Here is a 22,660-nt window from a genome sequence, read left to right as displayed (position 1 = left end):
ATTAGGGTTTAAGACTTGGCTTGATCCGGATTACGTCATTAGACTTATCCAACGATCCCAAGACAAAGAAGTCTACTCACTCATGTTCATCGTAGACATGGGGGAAGAAGAGAGAAAATAACAGTAAAGTAAATTGCAAAGAAAGTAAAAGGGAAATAAAGACTTTTATTAAAATAGCAATTGAAATAAACAAAGTAAAAGGTGAATTGTTTATGGTGGAGAGCTACTCTATTTATAGCTTTACATCTGACTTAGAAACTAAGCAACTAAAGGGATAAAACGGTAAAGCTGCAACAGGGTAACTTGGGCCCGAAGAAAAGCAGCAAAAGAACATCCTGGGGACGGGCACGGCCGTGCCACATGTTGGCACGGGTCGTGCCAAGCTTCTGACTTGGTGGGATCATATTTTTGTCCCGTATCTTCGTATTCTTGCGCTGTATTTGCTCCAGTCCTCTTTCTTTTGCTCCAAGACACCTTCCACCATATATTTATTCCTAAAATAAAACAAAAGACATTTTGAAGTAAAATATTCTAATATAAAATAAAATGCAATAAAACTAAATCAAATCTAAAATAAAACTAAACTAAATAAGGCAATAAATATGACTATCTATGACTCATCAAACTCCCCCACACTTGAATCTTTGCTTGTCCTCAAGCAAAAGGCAACAGACATAGCAACAACAAAAGATTGATTTATGGCAATATTAAGAACATAAGTCTCAAAGAAAGGTTTTGTTCCAAGTACACTAATTACAATTTCAAATATTCCTCATGAACCTATTCCACCCAACATCAAGTCTCAAGTGAGTGTGTGTGTGCAGTCCAACCCTTTTCTTGCTCCTGTATAAGACAGATATTATGAGGAACAGGTTCTATCCTTAATGCTAAAGTAACCGAGAAAAGTCCTTTCTTCATTTCATATAAGAGTGATGGGAATTAAAGTTAAGATTGAATTAATTTAACAATTAAGCACAAGGGGCTGCAGATGCTTAGGGGCTATCTATCCTCGTAGGAAGTCTTCTCGGATGTAATTGTCCTTTCCCCCTAGATTCAAAATCACCCTAAGCAGTGCTGCAAAATTTTCTTTTATTTCATCTCCGCGTAGGAAGTCTTTTTGGATGTAATTGTCCTTTCTCCCTAGCATTGATGAATTTGTTTCACTTTAAGTTCAAATTAAGGAGTCACCACCACAATTAGGAAGTTAGGATGTAATTGTCCTTTCCCCCACATGTTGGTGCCATTCTCCCGCCCCATTTAACATTAACAAATTAAGAAGAATATAACAATTAAGAACAATTTCCCACACAAACTTATACTATTTTTACTCTTAAGACTTTAAAGGGTCTAAGTTAACACTAAAGATAGAACGTGCTCCTTAAAATACATATTCATACATTTGCTCAAGGATTGCAACCGGGTGCTTTTCTCATTGGAGAATTTTCACATTAAAACAAGATATGGGTATAACAAGAACACAAGAAACACAAGAAACTACTTTTATGTACAAGAAACAACCTTTAAAGAAGAGACAAAACAAAAAATTTTCATGCCATATTTACATTAAAAACAAGCTACTAGTCGTGCCTCTTGCTATAAAAACAAAACAAAAGAATAAAGTTTAAGGGAGTTTGGACACTACGACTCTAGACACTTTATTAGCCCCCCCCCCCCCCCCCCCCCCACACACACACACACACTTAGGGGAAGCATTGTCCTCAATGATTCAAAAGAAAAGAAATTAAAAAGAAGAAGAAGAAGTAGAGGAAGAAGAAGGGGTGCAGATAGCTCACAAGGTGTTATAAATAGCAAAAAAAAAATGAATTTTTGGACTCTGTAAGCTGGCACGGCCGTGCCAACCTCAACACGGGCCGTGCCAACATTCTGTGGCTGGCTCCATTTTTTCTTTGAAAAACATGGCACGGCCGTGCCAACCTTCTGGTTCCAGGGACTTCAATTTTTTTCATTTTCTTGAATCGTACTCGGACAATTACCTACAAAACAACTTAAAACAAAACGAAAGCAGTTAAATGCGTGGGTTGCCTCCCACGAAGCGCTCTTTTACCGTCACTAGCTTGACGAAAGATGTAAGAGTGGTTCCTCATGGAGGATCTAAGAGGGCTAGTATTGTTTCTTCTTCAACAACTTCACCTGCATTGTAAATCTTTAGTCTTTGGCCATTAACTTTGAAAGGTCCAGTCTTTTCAGAAAAAATTTCAATTGCCCCATAGGGGTAGACATTACGAACAGTGAATGGACCACACCATCTTGATCTTAACTTACTTGGAAAAAGCCTTAGCCTAGAGTTAAAGAGCAGTACAAGGTCACCGCTCTTGAAGTTCCTTTTGAGGTTATGCTTGTCGTGCCATTTTTTAGTTCGTTCTTTGTAAATACGGGCATTTTCATAAGCATCAATTCTAAGTTCTTCTAACTCACTTAGCTGAAGTTTTCTCTTTTGACCAGCTAGATTGGGATCTAAGTTGAGGTTTCTTACTGCCCAATAGGCTTTGTGTTCAAGTTCAACCGGAAGGTGACAAGATTTTCCATAGATTAGCTTAAAAGGTGTCATTCCAATTGGAGTTTTGTAAGCCGTTCGATAGGCCCAAAGAGCATCGTCGAGCTTACTTGACCAATCCTTCCTAGAGTTTGAAACTGTTTTTTCAAGAATGCGTTTTATTTGTCTATTGGAGACCTCAACTTGTCCACTAGTTTGTGGGTGATAGGGTGTAGCAATTTTGTGTTTCACTCCATACTTTTGTAAAAGTTTTTCGAAAAGTTTAGATATAAAGTGAGACCCTCCATCGCTTATTACAACCCTTGGCACTCCAAACCTTAGAAAGATAATCTTTTTGAAAAATTTTATAACAACATGTGCATCATTAGTGGGTGAGGCAACAGCCTCAACCCATTTGGACACATATTCAACTGCCACCAATATGTATTGATTTCCAAAAGAAGAGGGGAAAGGTCCCATGAAATCAACACCCCATACATCGAAAATTTCGACTTCAAGAATGTTGTTTAAGGGCATTTCATTCCTCTTAGTAATGTTACTGGTGCGTTGACATTTGTCACATTTAGAAACGAATTTATGCACATCTTTGAAAAGCGATGGCCACCAGAAACCAGATTGAAGAATTTTGAAAGAGGTCTTTTGAGTACTGGCGTGGCCACCATAAGAAAAGGAGTGACAGTGGGTTAGAATACTACTTACCTCGTTTTCAGGAATCATCTTCTGAAGATCCCGTCTGAGCCTCTTTTGAAAAGGTAGGGTTCATCCCAATAATAATGTTTGAGGTCATGGAAGAACTTCTTCTTTTGTTGGTAGCTCAATCCAGGTGGTAATACTCCAGCTGCAAGAAAGTTAACAAAGTCTGCATACCAAGGTGCGTTAGTTTGTGCCAATAAGAAGAGTTGATCATCCGGAAATGAATCATCCAGGGGTAACTCATTCTCATTGGTCTCCCTAAGGCGGGACAAGTGATCAGCTACAACATTTTCGGTACCCTTTTTATCTTTTATTTCAAGGTCAAATTCTTGAAGGAGCAAAATCCACCGGATCAACCTCGACTTGGCATCTTTTTTGTTTAACAAATATTTTATTGCCGAGTGATCTGTGTAAATGATGATTTTTGATCCTACCAAGTATGGCCGAAATTTGTCAATGGCATAAACTACCGCTAACAATTCTTTTTCTGTTGTGGCATAGTTTATCTGTGCCCCATCAAGGGTCTTACTTGCATAATAAATGGCATGCATCTTCTTGTCTTTTCTTTGTCCCAACACAGCCCCTACTGCATAGTCACTCGCATCACACATTATTTCAAAAGGCAAGTTACAATCCGGTGGTTGTATGATAGGGGCAGTGACCAAAGCTTTTTTTAACCTGCAAAATGCCTTTAGGCATGCATCATCAAACACAAAATCTGCATCCTTAAGGAGCAAGCTTGTTAGTGGCTTGGTTATTGAAGAAAAATCTTTGATGAAACGGCGGTAAAACCCTGCATGTCCTAGGAAACTTCTTACTTCCTTCACCGAGGTAGGAGGGGACATTTTTTCAATAATTGCAATTTTTGCTTTGTCCACCTCTATACCCCGTTCAGAAACTAAGTGTCCTAGGACAATTCCTTCTCTTACCATGAAGTGACACTTCTCCCAATTCAACACTAAGTTTACCTGTTCACATCTTTCCAAAACTTTTTCCAGGTTAGTCAAACAATTATCAAAACTAGATCCATGCACAGAAAAATCATCCATAAAGACTTCCATTATGTTTTCAACAAAATCAGAAAAAATAGACATCATGCATCTTTGGAAAGTAGCGGGGGCATTGCAAAGACCAAAAGGCATTCTCCTATAGGCAAAGGTACCAAAAGGACATGTGAAAGTGGTTTTCTCTTGGTCATTGGGGTGAATAGGTATTTCGAAGAATCCGGAATACCCATCTAAGTAACAAAAGTGCGAATGCTTAGCTAGCCTTTCTAACATTTGGTCTATAAAGGGGAGTGGGAAGTGATCTTTACGGGTTGCTTTGTTGAGCTTCCTATAGTCAATACACATTCTCCAACCGGTGATGGTTCTAGTGGCAATGGATTCATTTTTATCGTTCTTAATAATAGTGAGACCACCCTTTTTAGGTACTACTTGAACCGGGCTAACCCATTTGGAATCAGAAATTGGGTAAATGACACCTGCATTTAGGAGTTTTAAGACCTCTTTTTTCACAACTTCTTTCATGTTAGGGTTCAACCTTCTTTGGTGTTCAACGGAGGGCTTATAGTCCTCCTCAAGTAGTATCCTATGTGTGCACAATGAGGGGTTTATTCCTTTAATGTCGTCAATGGTATAACCTATAGCCTTAGGATACTTTTTGAGGACATAAAGCAATTTTTCAGTTTCCACCTCATTTAGATTTGCATTCACAATGACAGGGTAGGTTGAATTAGGGCCTAAGAATTCATACCTCAAGCTTGGTGGGAGTGGTTTAAGCTCCACCTTTGGTGCTTCCTTTGGTGAAGGGGTTGGTTCTTTTCCCATTAGCTCCTCTATGCCCACATCTTCCATAGGAGGAGTTCCATCTAACATCTTCTCATACTCTTTGGAGTCTCTATCTAGTTTTGTACCTGCATCACTAACCAAGCATACTTCCAAACCATCATGTGTAGTTGATGCCAAAGGGCACTCTTTCACACAACGGTCAATTATATCAAACATGCAACAAGAGTCTTTAATGGAAGGATTTTTCATTAGTTTAGCAAGTTCAAATTCAACAGTATCCTTACCAACATTAAATTCCAATTTCCCATGTTTAACATCTATTATAGCCCCAGCGGTAGGAAGGAAAGACCTTCCCAAAAGTATCGGTACTTGGTTATCCTCCTCTATTTCCATCACAACAAAATCTGTGGGGACATAAATTTCTCCTACTTTGACAGGGACGTCCTCTATGATTCCAGCTGGATACTTAATGGAACGGTCCGCTAATTGTAGGGTCATTCTAGTTGACTTAAGTTCCCCTAACCCCAATCTCTCGTAAAGTGATAAAGGCATCAAACTGACACTAGCTCCTAAGTCACACATCGCCCTTTTTACCATCTCAGGGCCTATGACGCAAGGTATGGAGAAACTTCCTGGATCTTTAAGCTTTGGTGGCAATTTAATTTGGATGATAGCACTACACTCTTCCGTAAGGTTCACCGTTTCACTTTCCTCAATTTTCCTTTTTTTTTTGAAAGAATTTCTTTTAAAAATTTAGCATAGGTAGGCATTTGAGTTAGGACATCGGTGAATGGAACATCAATGTAGATTTTATTCATCATTTCAATGAATTTTTTAAATTGCTCGTCAAGCTTAGACTTGGTAAATCTTTGAGGGAAAGGGATTTTTGGGTTGAAGGGGGTGGTGTAACTTCCTCACTTTGTGGCTTCTCATTCTCTTCTTCAATCACCTCTCCTTGTGGTTTACTAGCTTCTTCCTCACTAGGCTTGACTCTTAAGGGGTCCTCTAGTTGCTTACCACTCCTAAGTGTAACGGCGTTCATTCTAGGTTGGCGAAATTCTTGAACAACTAGTGAGAGCTGAGTCTCTAAGATTTTGTTGTGAGAGGAAATAGAGTCTACTTTTGATGTAAGTGTAATGAAAGATTCATTCAAAAGTCTAGTTTGATTTGCAAGCTCCTTGAGCTGTTCGGATTGGTTAAGAAGAAAATTTTCCATTAAAAGTTCAAGATTAGACTTTTGAATAACCTTTTGATCAATTGCAAAACTTGGTGGTGTCGTTTTTTTAACCAAGGGATTGGGGCTTTGGTTAAAACTTACCCCTTGATTGTTTTGAATAAAGTTTATTTGCTCAACACTACCTAGTTTGCAATCACTACATGCTTTACAAGAAGAAGGTGTAGAGGTAGAAGTACTAGCACTAACATTAAGTTTTTCAAATTTGTGGGTTAGTGCATCAATCCTAGAAGCAAGGTGGTCATAATCAGAGACTTCGTACATACCTGCCCTCTTTTTGGAGGGTGAAGATCTTGTAGTGAATTCTTCATCGGTCCATAGGAAGAGGTTTCGAGCCATGTCTTCGATCAAGGCATAGGCTGTTTCGAAGTCCTTGTTCATTAAGGCACCACCTGCAGCTGTATCAACAAAGATTTTAGTAGTATGAGATAAACCATTGTAAAAGGTGTGGATGATTAACCACTCTTCTAGACCATGGAGAGGGCAAAGTTTAAGCATTTCTTTAAAACGTCCCCATGAATCATGAAGAGATTCCCCCTCTTTTTGAGTAAATTGAAAAAGCTTTTCCCTAAGTTGGCCGATTTTTGATGGGGGGAGGAAACGGATGAGAAATTCACGCTTTAATTGGTCCCATGAGGTGATGGAACCAACTCTTAGGGAATGGAACCAGTTAAGAGCCTTGTTTTTTAGAGAAAAAGGGAAGAGATGCAGTCTTAAAGTTTCTTGGTTTTTCTTGTATGTCACAGTGAGCCGCCAAAAAGTTGAGATATGGAGATTGGGATCCTCATCGGGGGATCCCGAAAAACAATTTTGCTGCACCATCTTAAGTTGGGCAGGCTTAATTTCAAAGTCTTCACCCTCAACCGTTGGGTACACGATAATAGCATATGGCTCTTCCGTTGAAGGAGTCACGTATTCTATAAGAGCACGTCTTTCAGACATGTTGGTATTATTTTTGTGCTTTCCAAGAAGTTAATGGTGAAGGAAAATAAAAAAATAAAAAAAAAAGAAAAGAGAAAGAAGAAGAGAGAGTTCTAATCACTAAGAAAAAGCTAATTAAATTAGTTAACTCCCCGGCAACGACGCCAAAAACTTGATAGGGCCAAACCGCAAGTGCACGGCCTATCGAAGTAATAGTAGTAAGTAGAGTTATCGTTCCGCTAGGGAGTTGGTCAATCCAATTAGCTTTTAGAAATTGATTAGAAGAGAAAGAAATAAGAAGTTGGAGAGTGCAGTTTTTGAAGGTAAATAACAATAATATTAAAAAGCCTTGGGATCATTGGTTCATCATAATAACGAATCTTTTCACAAGCAAGCCTTAAACTTATAATTAAACGTTAATCCTAATTACTAAGGACAAGTCTCTCTTTAGCATATCACAACTCCTCTCGAAGTCAGTGAGTGTATCCCTCCAACAACCACACCTATTCTCATGGGTGATTGCCTTTGGGACCCTTGAAGATCGAAACTTTATGTGTCCCAAGGTTTGCTAGACTATTCTCATGTTTCGCAAACCTTGTCTAAATTCACTTGTTCGGATATCAAAGCTCCGCGTTCGCTTTATGAATTGATATCTGTGATGATGAATTAACCATTATCAAACCCTCCGCGTTCGCTTCCACAGTTTGATAATAATTAATTCATGTTAAAACGGTGAATTTAGATTAGGAATTAGGGTAACAATTAATTAGGGTTTAAGACTTGGCTTGATCCGGATTACGTCATTAGACTTATCCAACGATCCCAAGACAAAGAAGTCTACTCACTCATGTTCATCGTAGACATGGGGGAAGAAGAGAGAAAATAACAGTAAAGTAAATTGCAAAGAAAGTAAAAGGGAAATAAAGACTTTTATTAAAATAGCAATTGAAATAAACAAAGTAAAAGGTGAATTGTTTATGGTGGAGAGCTACTCTATTTATAGCTTTACATCTGACTTAGAAACTAAGCAACTAAAGGGATAAAACGGTAAAGCTGCAACAGGGTAACTTGGGCCCGAAGAAAAGCAGCAAAAGAGCATCCTGGGGACGGGCACGGCCGTGCCACATGTTGGCACGGGCCGTGCCAAGCTTCTGACTTGGTGGGATCATATTTTTGTCCCGTATCTTCGTATTCTTGCGCTGTATTTGCTCCAGTCCTCTTTCTTTTGCTCCAAGACACCTTCCACCATATATTTATTCCTAAAATAAAACAAAAGACATTTTGAAGTAAAATATTCTAATATAAAATAAAATGCAATAAAACTAAATCAAATCTAAAATAAAACTAAACTAAATAAGGCAATAAATATGACTATCTATGACTCATCATTGCCCCTAACCTTAAGGGTGCAAAAAGAGAAAAGAAAAGAAAAAGGCAAGAGTGCAAGACACCATTCATTTTGATATAAAGGCCTATATTTATTCTTCCACCCGCCTTCTAATAACATCTCCCACCCACCTCGTATTCCTCCATAGCAGTCTTCTTGAACGCTATTGACGGCAGAACAAGAAATGTGATATAATCGATGAAAAATAATTGTATGTAACAATTTTGGGGATAAAAATTGTGGAATATATGTATTCTTAATCTTAATCATAGAAGTAAACAAACATCGTTGGTCTCTGTGAGCTTAACTCAATTGATAAAGACAATACATTATGATATGCATGTTGGGGTTTAAATTCTGAACACTTCATTTATTCACTTAAAAAAAGTGAATTTCTAACCACGAATCTACTTGATAAGTAAAAAAAAAAAAATACCTCGTTTTAGAAGGAAAATAAATTTTGTCAAAAAAGAGAAGGAAAAGAAGTAAACAAACCCAATTCACTTATCTTCCTTTTTTTTTACTTTTTTCTCGGTCTTAAAAAAAAAAAGAAGCTAGAAATGTTAATCTAGCAAAACTAGAAAATTAGAATTAGTTTAAAAATAAAGGGTCTTTAAAAAAAAAACTATAATCATACCTGGAGTTTCGACTGATTAAAAAAATCCTTGTCTTTCGTGTTGTTGAGTTATGTTTAACTCAATCTAAAATTGAAAAAATAGGTGGTCTTCAAGTGACATAGACTAGTAATGTTTTGTTGATTATCCCAGTTTGTTATGAGGAAGTACAAGGAAGAATCATCTTTGAGAGAGAGAAAGCAAAGGAAGGAGGTACGTTGGAAAAAAATTGACAAGTGGATTTTTTTTAAGTGATCTCTTAGTTTGTACCATTTATTTATTTTAATCTAAAGGCCTATATTTATTCATCTCAGCTCTCAATATCACTCTTCCTCTCATTTGATATAATACAAACCGATCGTAAAGGTTAGGGAGTAGCCACATCAAAAGTCGCTGGAAAAGAGCACATACACAAGAAATACTCCAAACCAGGACACCAAGCAAAAGAAACAACAGGGTGACAAAAGAGTTGTGTTATTTGAATAACCATTTGTATGACAACTTATTGGACAACTATAAATTTACAAAAATATAAAATAAGATATTGACATAAAATCAAAAACAATAGAAAGAGAAAATAAAAACATAATGTGAGTATGAAAAAGAAAATTGTCACAAAAAATGTTAAAAAATGATTGTACAAATATATCATTTCTCGTCACAAAAATACCCAAAATCAACTAAAAACATCATACTCTAGGAAACAACTAAAAACATCACAAAAACACCCAGACCAACCAAAAACAACATAAACAAAAAAAAAATAAAGAAAAAAGAAGATACATAAATGGGATTTATTTATTTATTTATTTTTTGACAAAATTTCTTTTCCACGAGGTTTTTTGTATAGTGGCTCAATGATTAAAATTCACTTTTTAAAATTGAATAAATGGGTTTTTTGTGCTTCGAACTCACAATACTGAGGCCAAACAGCCACACACATACATTAACTAGTTTGGTATAAGTTTTCAACTAAATACATTAACTTTTGTTGATTAATTTTTGCGTATATTTTAAGACTGAAGAAGTATTTCATTATTCAAAAGTCCCTATTGTACTGTAGAAAAAAAAAAAAACTCCGAATTATAGTATACCGTGCATTACATTTTTTTTTCTTTCATATAATTATTTTAGAAACTCTCAATTCTCAAAATATTAATCTTTCAAAACAAAAAAATATATTTGTATTGCATTTTATTTTTCCAAAAAAATAAAACCTTTGTCAAAAAGTTAATAATCAAAATAAGCATTTAATATTATCAAATGAAATAAAATAGTTTTTTTTAAGGAAAAATGAAATGAAATAGTTGTCACAAAGAAATGATCAATGAAGCTTTATATAAAAAAAAAGGCATAATCAATAAAATAATATAAAAACTACCAATCAATTGAAATTAAATGGTTAATAAATTTCATTAAAGAAGAATTATTCAAAAGAACTTCGATTTTTTGTTAAAAAAACTTCGATTTAACAATTTTTATTTTATTTTTGACTAATTTCGAATTATCAAGCCCATTTACTCCAATTTAATTTAACATAAAAAATAAAAAATATAGCATATTCTTGGTGTCTGTTTGGAGAGAGAAAGAGTGGACTTTTGTTCCTCTTTATTTTTATTTATTTGGTGTGTTATTATTCTTTCTTTTGGGTCAAATTAATAAAAAAAACACTTTTTCTCTTTCTTATTGCTTCCATCCAAACACAACACAAACTCACAAACAAAACACAACACAACACAACACAGTTTCACTTCAGTTCATTTGTTCAGTTCAATTGTCCTCTTCAATTTCAACCTCAATTTCTTCGTGGTAATGCTTTTTCTCAATTTCTCATTTTTTTCTTTTAATTTTACTCTTATTATAGTAAAGTTTGTCATTTTGGTTGGAAATTGAGGTATGAATTGTGGGTTTTGATTTTCAGCTTCTTATATGTTGGAAATTCAGAATTTTTCACTGTATGATACTTAAAAATTGAAACCCTTTTCCCTTTTTCTTTACACTTGATTAATTTCGTCAATTTAGATTTTGAATCCCCAATTTAGTTTATGAATTTGTTGGGATTAGGCAATTTGGTCTGTGGAATTTAATAATTTTTGAAATTTTATAATGATCTGTGAAATTGAATGTTTTTTATGATTTTGGGACACAATTGACTAAACTATAAGGATTAATGTGATCAAATATTTTCAATTTTAATTATCATTTTGGAATTTTGTGTATTTAATGATTAAATTGTTTGATTCCTACAATTTCAAGACTAAAATGGGTGTAGATATTCATTTTAGTCATAGAAATTGTAACGATCAGTCAATTTTTTCTGACAGATTTGCAAAATTGTAATTTAGTCCCTTGAATTAAAAAATATCAATCAATTTTAGTCCCCTTTTCAAAAATTTACTACAATTTTGAAGACTGTTTAAGGGCTTGTTTGGATTGGCTTATTTTTGAGCTAATGAAAAATAGCTTATGCAAATAAATAAGCTTTTATGTTATTTCATAAGTTCTCACTAGCAAAAATTGTGTTTTCATAAGCTGTCTTTTTATGAACTACCTTGACAAGCTTATGAATAATACTTAAAAGATTTTTTATTTGTATAAGCTATTTTGCATAAACTCAAAAATAAGCCAATCGAAACGGGCCCTAAGTCAATATGCATGTCTAAAGAAATGTGTTGATGGAGGGAATAAGTTGATTGATATTCTTTAATTTCAGGGACTAATTTGCTATTTTGTAAAGTTGAAGGACCAAATTGGCCGATCCTTACAATTTCAAAGTTAAAAATGTCTATTTACTCACTAAAATAGTGGTTCTCTTAATATAGAATTGGTGATCCCAACTATGTTATGTTACTAAAGTTCAATTAATATCTTTAATAAACAGGTTTAGTTGAAATTAGTTTCTGCATTTAATTTTTCTTTTCTGTTTCGTTTCAGAAACCTTCTTATTTATCTTTTTCATATACAGCTACAAACTTATAAGAACTATTTGTAAGCTATGAAGCATGGACACTTTTCGGATTAGGTCGGACACACGTCGCCGACACATATGCTTACGTTGAAATATATTTTCTCAAATTATTATCGGTATCCGTGCTTCATAGTTTGGTAAGTGAATTATCATAATCTTATTCTAATTGAGAAGTTCCCTTATGCCCATGACAGTATGACTAATGTAACACTGATACATAAGATACGCTGCCATTTAGTGTAAGATTTTTTTATCACTCTTCAATTCATACATGTCGCAGTACTTTTAATGATCCTGCTGCTATTGATGAGTGATCAAGTTTCTGAAGTTTATAAAATGAAATTCTTTTTCAATTATACTGTTCATATAACATCATTTGTATTGATGATTTCTGATAACGCACACACAATTGCGTTTTTGCTAATAAGCTTTTTAAATGTTGTCAGGTTTGTTCAAGTCCTTCATTTCTGTGTATTCATCGAAGCAGTCAATGAAAGTAGACCTGTTTCCTTTTGATATATAAGTAAGCGGTTAACATGGTTTTGTCACAAGAAAGTGCTGATCACAACGTTTCTTCCGATAAAGTACAGCAGCAAGTGAGTCCACAGAGGGAGATTGCATTGTCACAAGGGATTGATGATGTAGCTAAAAATGAAGTGTCGGATTCTGATGCTATGGCTTGTGACTTGGTATCGTCACACTCTTCACCGCCCGAGCAACATTCACAGAGCCCCAAGACTCCTTCGCATGAATTGCCTCTGATGCAATCTGGTCAAGACAAACCCTCCATAATACGTGAAAAGGTCACAAAAGATGGCTATAAATGGCGAAAGTATGGCCAGAAAAACGTTAAGGGGAGTGAATTTAAAAGGAGTTATTACAAATGTACTTATTCAGACTGCCCTGCAAGAAAACAAATTCAGATATCACACGATGGAAACTACGAAGATTGCAGTTACATCGGTCAGCATAATCACCCCAAACCTGAATCAAACACCGTACCACCGGTTGATTGTGTTCTTCCTGTTGTCGAAAAGGGACCACACCAATCCTCTTTTGCTGATGTGGAAGGTCAAGGTGAGAAGTAAACTTTGTTAGTATTTTTGTTTTCGTCCTTACATGAAAAAACTCTTAATATATTTTACTGTATGGTGCATGCAGAAAATTCATCTGTTGAGTATGAAGCTGTGCCTCGACAGGTCACACCTTTGCGTTTCCATCCACCTTCAAAAATTTCGCGAACTGACGAGTCAAAGAGGCTGTACGTTATTTGACCATTTTCTAGAATTGTTGGAGTTGATATATGCGATATCTAACATTTAATTTACTTTACAATGTGATATCAAACAGGAAGAAAGACAATAGTAACAACGATGCGACTGGAGCTGATGTGTCAAATGGTGAATCTCGCGTTATTGTTCGAACTACAAGTGAGTCTGGAATTGTAAATGATGGGTATCGCTGGCGCAAATACGGTCAGAAAATGGTTAAAGGCAACACAAATCCAAGGTACACACTAGCTTTTATTATGAATTGGTATGGTACATCGTGGATCCTTTCAAGATGCATTATTTTATCTCTCATTCTCTATGTGCTCGCAAATTCATGAAACGATTTAATCTAATTGATTGCACGTTCTCTCCAATCTTCCAGAAATTACTATCGATGCTCGAGTCCCGGATGCCCCGTCAAAAAGCATGTTGAGAAGTCCTCTCAAAACACAACAACTGTCATAACTACCTATGAGGGTCAACATGATCATGTACCTCCCGCTGGAAGAGGTGTCCCTGAAAATACACCTACAAAATTGACTCCAATTCGAGCGACCATCCTTCCTAACCAGGGTCTTAAAAGTGAAATAAATGAGGAAGAGCAACAAAATGAAGATCCTAGTACCAAAGAAGATTCTATCAGCGATGCCATGATACGTGATTCAAGTTTGAAAGTTCCATGCAGATTAAGTGAACATGATACTCCTAGTACAACATCTGTTGCAGAACCCGCCCAAAGCTGAATTGCAATGTTTTCTAACGATGCAGCTAGTTACCAAAGATTATAAATAGTTGGAAGTCACGTAGGTTATACTTATATATTATGGTATTGATATTGCTGTTCCCATTCCTATTCTAACCTTCTCTTTTCCCTTTTTCTAGCTCATTTTTAGTTGTCTGTTCTAGGTTGACTAAATATGCAAATCACAATTATTTACTATATTGGATGCAAATTTTCGTACACATGTATCTAAAATATTGTGATTCATCTGTGATTCTTGTTTTGTGGCTGATGATGTTGCTTTTAAGTTATTTCTTATTCTTGTTTTGGTTCATTCCATGAGGTTGTTTTCTATGCCCAACTGATTTCTGAGTCTTGGAAGAATATAGAAACATGATACTGAAAAAGACATGATATAGAAACTAATGTAAGAAAAAGACACTGCTATTTTGTGTATGTTGAACCTTGAGTTTAGGTGGTTTATATTGCTGCTAAACTGATACTGGCATACACTGTTCTAGTACATTGAAAAATGCATTGGTGTGTACTTGGAGGTTAACAGAAATTCTGGGGTCCATTAAATTCAAACTAATGTTTTAAAAATCAGATCAGAGTGAGACCTCCAGGTCAAGGTTCAATCAGTTGAACCGAATGTCAAATAATAAGTATATAAAAACTACTTTTTATTCTTTTTGAAAGAAAAAAAAAATGAACCACAGTTCAATCTGGTTCTGACAAACTTTAAACCAACCATGGTTGAACCAATTAGCTAACTGACCAATTTCTGGTTCGTTGAACCTGGTTCTGAAAAACTAGTTTACATTAATGGTGCAATCTGTACTTTAGAGAGACAGCGTGGGAGTGTATGTAATATGAGACATCTCTCTTCGTTATTTTTGTCTATTTTGGAATTTTTCCTCTTTCTATAAAATTGAAAGAAAAAAGAAAGACTTACAAACTAGAGAAGACCTTCCTGAAAATAATCCGTATGTCACCTATGTTGAGAATTTCCCTTCTAATGTACTCAATCTTTCCTACTTATGTCACCTGTATGCATATTATCAAGTCCACCTTTTCAAGTCATGTTCTACCTAGTCAGCTTGATAAATATCACATTTTAGCATTTACACATATAACGGAATATAAGGTTGATTTGGTGGTTGAAGTTGGGGAGTTAAAGAGTGAAGTGATGAAGAGGTCGTAAGTTTAATCCTCACGATATTAACACTGACAGTTCAATTTTTTTTTTTTTACACATATACATAAATTCTTTAAACTATCATACAGAAATAAACAGTTAGCAATATAAGATTCAAGTATGAATATCACACTCTAACAATGTTATGTCCGTTGTAATTAAATATAGTAATGTAACTGCTTCAAATGAATCCCTTTCATCTTCACCAAAATATTATATTGTACTTCCTTTTTTTTTTTTTTGGATAAATATCATATTTTACTTTTACTAGTATTATACATCATATTCTTTCCTAAGGTGTTGAAGATTTGTATCTATGAAATTGATGATGTCCAAGATGGAGAAAATACATGTATCAGGTATAGGCACCCTCCAAAATAATGTGTCTTATATGCCGTAGAGAATGAAATTCTTGTCAAAAAACTGTGAAATGCAACTCTCCTCTTATTCTCAGAAAAAGATAATGATTTGAAAATTTAACATTACTGAAAGAAAAATGCTATTGGTAGCTACATTTTCCACAGAAACTTTCTGAAACACAGAAAATGGACAATTAGATTGGATCAAATGGCACATTTCTCACAAACTCCTACATAGTAATGGAACAGAACAAGAACATGGACATGTTCTGCTTCTTTCCCGCTCAAACTTGGATTTGCTGCAGTTAACAATCCACACGGTCAGCACGTTGGTGACTGTTGGATAGTGATTGGACGGTCCAAATTTCACGGCATATTTTTATTAAAAAACGAAATACTAATTTTGAAATTTGGATCATCCAATCTCGATCCAACGGCCACCGACGAGCTGACTATGTGAATGCGTAGAATTATTGACTGCAGCAAATCCAAATTCCTCAAACGTTCAGGAGTTACATAATTTTTAGTTCTCATTTCCAAGCACAAGAAGCAACCAAATCTCTATTCATCCAACCAAGATATAGAGCTCCATCTCTCTCTTCAAGTCTATATCTATCACTGTAGTTTTCAAGCAATTTCTTTATGGTACCATTCACCAAAGAACTCAGAGGGTAAGGAGTGAAACCAGCCATTGCAAATCTTGACCTCCACTTCCCTAGCAGCTCGTGTCGTTCCACTCTCTCGACCCCTTCACAAGCTATGATGTTAACTAAATCTCTTGCCAAACAATGCTGCTCAACATTGATCCTCTCTTTATGCTCTCTCGGAAGAGTCACGTCTATTGACTCGAACATTGCTGTGTAATAGTCCATAGTTTCGAGAAAACGTGGAAAGAATGCCGCAGTGTTTGTGTTAGATTCTTGCTCAACAAGTGTCACGACTTTCGGGGATAGGCTCTTAACCAACCTTAAAAGCCTATCCCTATGATTCTGAGTGCTGACACTCTCATCTGGCATGTGATGTAGCATGAATGCGAAATTTACGGCCAGAGCTTCCCCTGGCCGAACCGCAAGGTTATGCAGTTGAACATCACAACCAGAGATAGCTGCAGCGTGAAACTCAAATGGCACCTTGAAATGCCGAGCAAGCTTTGATAACCTCTTTTCAACTATATGTAGTCCACCTCCACGGGCATAAGCTGATGTCGGATCATCAATACCTGTAATCCGGATGTGTGGTGGTCCCCCGGGCCTAGCTGCAAAAGCCTGAATCAACGAAATCCATTGGCTTCCTTGAGCAATTTGGAAATCGATTATATGAACTCTGGCTTCATTTTTCATGGCTTCTGCAATGGCTCCATTTGCAGACATGTAACCAAATTTGAAGTAAGGGCAAACCTCGTAAAGTATGTTCATGTAAGAGAGAAGCTCGGCACTCTCTGGTTCTTTGCATCTTAAAGATTTGTAGATTGAACTCCCGGATGCAGACAACCGTGCAACGAGTCCTTCCAACATGTATGCTCCCAATCTTTGAATCGGTTCACCAGAAACCGACACCATCTGCCGTAATTCGTCCATCAACCATTGCGCCATTAGCAAATCATTGTCTGCAATTGCTTTGGCACATGCAGTAAGGATGTGCTTTAGATTTTTGCTCGAAATTGCTACCATTGTTTGTCTCCAACTGTCCATTTCAAGCGAAGCGAAATTGGTTCCGTTGCTGATAGCACTGTCGTAACTATCAAGATTTTCAGAGTCAGGACCAAGCATTACATTTTCCAATTCTCTAAGCTTGTGCTTGAAGCTACTTAAATCTTCGGTTATGCACGATCCACTCATTGGCGAGCCATAGGTATTGTCGGGGGAATGATACTTATCAGATGGATAAGACTGAGATTCTTGCTGCGACATTGGACTATCGTTAGGCGAGAAACTAACAGTCGAAGGAGAGTTGTAAACAACAAAATTTCCAGCTGCCAAGGACGACTCCAACGTGCAGTAATAAAGGTCAGAAGAAGTTGGAGCCGAGAATTGAGTTGCTTGGCCTCCATCATTGTTGTACAGCTGATGATTTAGATTTCGATATTGCGGCAAGCAATAGGCTTCAATTTGCTGCAATGGTTGATAGTACATACTTGAACTTCTATGCTGCTCTGATGCTTGCATCATAGAATCAACAATGAAGTATCTTACCGGCGTCTCAACTGTATTTGCTACAAGTTCATTCCTTTGCACAGATTTACATTATCTGCACTCTGCATCGAAAAATCACAAAATCAGTGCTAAAATTAACAATTTTCATGCTCATATATCATAAAATACATATAAATAAAAGGACAAAGTTTATTTTCAGGTCTTGAAGAAATTAAGCATTCTTCTAGATTCACTGTGCAATTGACCATTAGTCAACTTTTCCTTCAAAATTGGAATCACATAGCAAGTCAAAAAGAAAAACATGGCAAGTCAAACATTGAATTCTCTTGTTCACTTTTTTCTTATATGTGATATCAATTAGTGAAAATTTCCAAGAAGCTGCACAAATGACCCTTTCTATCTGTCACTGATTTTTCTTGAGCAAAAAATGGAAAAATATCTAGAATTTTTCATAATTAAATAAAAAAATGGAGGATAAGGAATAATCCAGACATAAATAGTCTCCATTAAACAAAATTCAAAAGATAAGACACAAAAATGCACATGGCCTTGTATATTGTATTGAACCAGATGTCTAGATTTCATTTATATAAAATTATTTCAAACAAATGAAGAATTTACCTCTGTATATGGAAAATTCCTCAATAAAATATTCCACAAATTACAATGTTTATAAAACACAGATTAATTGCTCAAAAAATAAAAAATAAAACACAGATTAGAAAATATTAGAAAATTTTCAATTCTACTTGATTAACTCATTTCAATTTCCAAATCTACTAAGCTGAAAAGAAGAAAGCTTTGAGTGTCATAAAGAACAGATTCACAAACCAAAAAAGCAGAAACAGCATAATAAAGTTACATAGATATTCTTAGCCAACAATATGGTTAATCTAATCACCTCTTACACAGTAATAAAATATTTATATACTATCACAACAAAATTTTAATAAAAAGATAGGTTCACACAAAAATGTATATCACAATATTACTAAAATTAAAACAAATAAAAATCAAATCTCTCATCATCTCATTCAATGAATTATTTAAGAAAGAAAATACATACAGATTAAAGAAAACAAAATTTACATCACAAATTGAAATGCAAAAACTAGAACTCAAAGAAGATCACAGACTATGAAACCATTTGGACAAACATTTTTAAACATATAGAAGAACAAAAAATGCAACAAAATTTACAAGGAAAATATATATGTATATATGAAGCCATTCATGGCTTGTTAGTTTGAGAATATTAAGTTTTTGAGACAAGAAACAAATTTCTTACATGTTTTTGAGGAAGGAAAAGATAGTGGAGTAGAATCTAAGAGAGCATAGATTAGTATAGGAAGAGAAAGCTATTATGATGAAAAAAAATCTGACAGTAGCATATAGAATAATGAATGAGAAATAGCCCTTATATTGTTATAGAAACTACACAACAACCATTGTAAAAATGTTACTATCGTTAATGTTACGTTATGATTATGATGATGTTATGCTAAGGGACAATATTAGTTTATTGTAATGACAGAAGTATCCCTATCAGTTAAGAGAAATGTTATTTTTGACAACCATTTTTTAACAACTTTTAGACAACTTTCTCTCTCATACTCACATGATGTTGTTATACTCTCTCTTCTCTTCCTTTTTCTCTCTCCATTGTTTTTGACCAATAAAAAGTGAGAAAAACAAGGTTGTCAACAAAGTTGTCATCAAATGGATGTCAAAATATCATTACTCATTAGCTATATGTTTGGTCAAATACATCCATCCAAAAAATACATCATTATTCACCCAAAAAAATATGGAGAACAATACATTAGTTATCTACTACTCTTGTAAATGTGTATCACAAATAATCACACGTGGCGTGCTTGATTTTTTTTGTGTTAGAAGTTTGACTTCAATTTCCTTTATATGTCTTTCTTCTTATCAATTGACCTTTTCTTACATTCTTTATTAGTCTATTTTTACTACCAAAACACTATTTGTTAGTTGAAAAAAATACATTCATATTTATTTAGTTTTGCACTTTTTTTATGTGCAAAAATTAGTGGTTATATTGTTTTAATGTTTAATGTAAATTGAGCATACATAAGCACAATCATATATCTTGAAACGTTTTTTTGTGTTTACAACTTCAATGATTATTCATTTTGTCATTTAAATGAAATTAAAATAATACCAATGAAATGTAACTGTTTTTTTGAAACTTACCCAATCTCCAATGGTTGATATTTCGTTTTTTTCGGTGTTAAACCTTCGGTTATTAGGGAAAAGACCCCATAATAATATGAAGTTCGGACGAGGTAAGTAAAGTATGACAAAAAATTGTTTCATTCAGATATTGGATTCAGGGTTTTCCTAATCAATCCGTCATTGATGGAGCTCATTAACCACTTGAGTTCAATTGATTGGTTTCTAATGCTTGATATTCTAATTTCACCAAACTAAATTCAAAATACAACTTCAAAGTATGAATTGTTTGATCCTGTCTAAGTAGTCAAAATTGCGGTAACTATATACCGCATCATCTCATTTCCTTAAACAACTTTATCGGGCATGCATATAGGCCGAATATATTAGTCACTCAATGAACTTAAACAATTGTTTTTTGTTTATAAATGTGATCGGAGGGAGACTATTTATATATATCCATAAACTTGTTTATTTATGTGCTTTTCATAATTTATTTTGAAGATTACTCAAAAAATAATAATTTATTTTGAGATGTACTTTTCATAAATTATTTATTGTTTTTTTTATTTTGATTGGCAAACAATTATAATTAAGATATTTTGTACATCAAACGTGAGTAAGTCTTTGTATTAAATGAAAAAAATGAATGTTGAACCGTTAAGAGTCCCACGTCGGTATGAAGTGGAGGCAATTCTCACCTCACAAGCCGGTTTTGTGGGGTTGTATTAGGCTCAACCACCATTTTTAAGATGGTATCAGAACCTCTTCAAGATCCATTGGACCACCTGTTATCAGGTTTCCGCTATCAGACCACCCACCATTTCTAAGAACATCATATAAGTGAGATAATTCATACATATATTGTTTTATATTTTTAGGTTAAGATGCAGTGTCTAATCCCACTAGCGTGATTGCTCAAAATTTGATACGGTGATCCCCATACTCCCATCAAGACCCAACAAAGTATGTGGCCTTTAATAATCTACTTTTTGAATTATTATGAAACTAATCTTCACTTTGTGCCTTGATCATATTTAAACCTCTTAACTACTCTCCAATTAGCGTGTATTGCCTAAGTCACACTTATGTGATGCATACATCATTAGTTTGCATCAAGAAATTAGTCGTGGCTAAAAATAAAAACATTGCCAACCAACTTAATGTTATTCAGAGTAACAACCCAACCAATAAAATTATGATATATGTGTTAAATTGGTTATGCATGTATAATTGTATATTGTACAGAAATATTATAATGCCACATTGATTAAATTTGCATGTGAATCCATCATGGGAGCTCGTTAATTTAAGTGGACCGATATCCAATGACGTAAGGGAAATGACATGATCAAAGTTTGTTACGATATCATAGTTATAAAAAGATTGCAAATTGTCTACGTGAACTTAACTCAGTTGTTAATGATATTGCATAATATACGTTAAAGTTGGGGTTCGAATTCAGGACTCTCCACTTCCTCATATTTATACCAGCCATTAGACTACTTGACAAAAAAAAATACAAATTTGTGGTGACATGTGTTATAAGTTCTGAAGATTATGAGAATCAAATCTGCAGTAATGGATGTTTCTTAATTCTTCAAAGTTCAAGCTGTACATGTTATTTTTTAATGAATATGTGTGAAAACATTTAACAAATAATCTAATTAGATCTTACGATGAAGTCCGCAATAATTTATAATTAGGTCTTTTAACTAAATATTTTAACAAAGTTCCTAGAATATGACCAATAATAATTATTTCACCCAAAAATTGAACAATTTATGTTTTTGTTCAGGAAAGGGTAGAGTTGAAAAGATGGATTCATGTATGATCATATAGTACGAGATAATGTCCCACACGGTTGAGTCATAACCTAGAAGAGTGAGTTAACCTTACAATAAAGGCAAGGCACCAATGATGTAACAAGTAGTGCCTTACACTTCAGCTAATAACATGCACTTTGATATATTTATATTTTTATATAGTTTGCTTGATGCGATTCTTCTATATATAATAATCCATTGAACTTATCTCTAAACTATCATCTTAGAATCTCTAAAGTGTTAAAATAATGATTTCATATCCTAATCCCTCCAATTAAAGATATATAATCATAATGATATAGTCTAAGGAAAGTTACCTCACATCATTGAAGAGTGCACATTCTTGGAGGCTATCTTTCATAATTCCTTTTTCTACTTATTACTAACATAAAAAAGGTAATTAGTGAAGTGTCTCAACCATTTTGTTAATTGGGTTTTGATGATACCAAACAATAAGATTATTTTAGTGGGTTATATGTAAATGTAATTAGTCCCAACCATGCATCTTTACAATATTCTTTTTTTAATGCAACATGAAGGTTATTTATATTTTTGTATTCAAGGAAGGACCAAACACACATTAGAATAAGAGGAATATTTTGACTATAAGATAAGGGTTTAGGAAATATGTATCAACTTTTTAAAAGATATAATTCAATAAATTAAATAATGTACTTTGTTCTGGGTAATTGGCCTTGAATTCAAATTATTTCATGATTCGAGTCCCACATTTAAATTAAAATAACTATATCATATGAAAATATATATATATAAAAGACAAATAAAAGAGCTACCCATGACTGATTTTTTG

The 22,660-nt window shown here is 34.5% G+C and overlaps 2 protein-coding genes and 1 non-coding gene across 6 annotated transcripts; 2 read left to right on the top strand and 1 right to left on the bottom strand.

Moving 5' to 3' along the window:
- The first annotated feature begins 6,701 nt into the window (after nt 1-6,701).
- LOC146925373 (small nucleolar RNA R71) lies at nt 6,702-6,808 on the top strand. The gene has a single exon (XR_015013003.1). It is a non-coding gene; the product is annotated as a small nucleolar RNA R71 (small nucleolar RNA).
- A 4,061-nt stretch (nt 6,809-10,869) lies between these two features.
- LOC146925372 (WRKY transcription factor 1-like) lies at nt 10,870-14,388 on the top strand. 4 transcript variants are annotated; one of them, XM_085710309.1, is made up of 6 exons: nt 10,870-10,963; nt 12,120-12,259; nt 12,569-13,199; nt 13,284-13,383; nt 13,473-13,631; nt 13,776-14,388. In XM_085710309.1, the coding sequence occupies exons 3-6, from the start codon at nt 12,659-12,661 to the stop codon at nt 14,134-14,136; spliced, it is 1,161 nt and encodes a 386-aa protein (XP_085566435.1). In that variant the 5' UTR covers nt 10,870-10,963; nt 12,120-12,259; nt 12,569-12,658; the 3' UTR covers nt 14,137-14,388. The 4 variants fall into 4 exon arrangements, with proteins under 4 accessions (XP_085566435.1, XP_085566438.1, XP_085566436.1 ...); XM_085710312.1 differs by having other exon boundaries at nt 12,120-12,361; XM_085710310.1 differs by having other exon boundaries at nt 12,089-12,259.
- A 1,371-nt stretch (nt 14,389-15,759) lies between these two features.
- Nucleotides 15,760-19,215, bottom strand: LOC146925371 (scarecrow-like protein 21). The gene is made up of 2 exons (XM_085710308.1): nt 19,113-19,215; nt 15,760-17,925 (listed from the first exon to the last, which is right to left on the bottom strand). Exon 2 carries the CDS (start codon nt 17,837-17,839, stop codon nt 16,202-16,204), a length of 1,638 nt encoding a protein of 545 aa, XP_085566434.1. The 5' UTR covers nt 17,840-17,925; nt 19,113-19,215; the 3' UTR covers nt 15,760-16,201.
- Between the last annotated feature and the right edge of the window lie 3,445 nt (nt 19,216-22,660).

This window comes from Medicago sativa, chromosome 5 (genome assembly GCF_051527215.1).
Source record: "Medicago sativa cultivar Bolivia chromosome 5, Bolivia_mono, whole genome shotgun sequence".
NCBI lineage: Eukaryota > Viridiplantae > Streptophyta > Magnoliopsida > Fabales > Fabaceae > Medicago > Medicago sativa.
The sequence above is the reverse complement of the archived record's forward strand: the minus strand, read 5'-3'. Positions and strand labels throughout refer to the sequence as shown.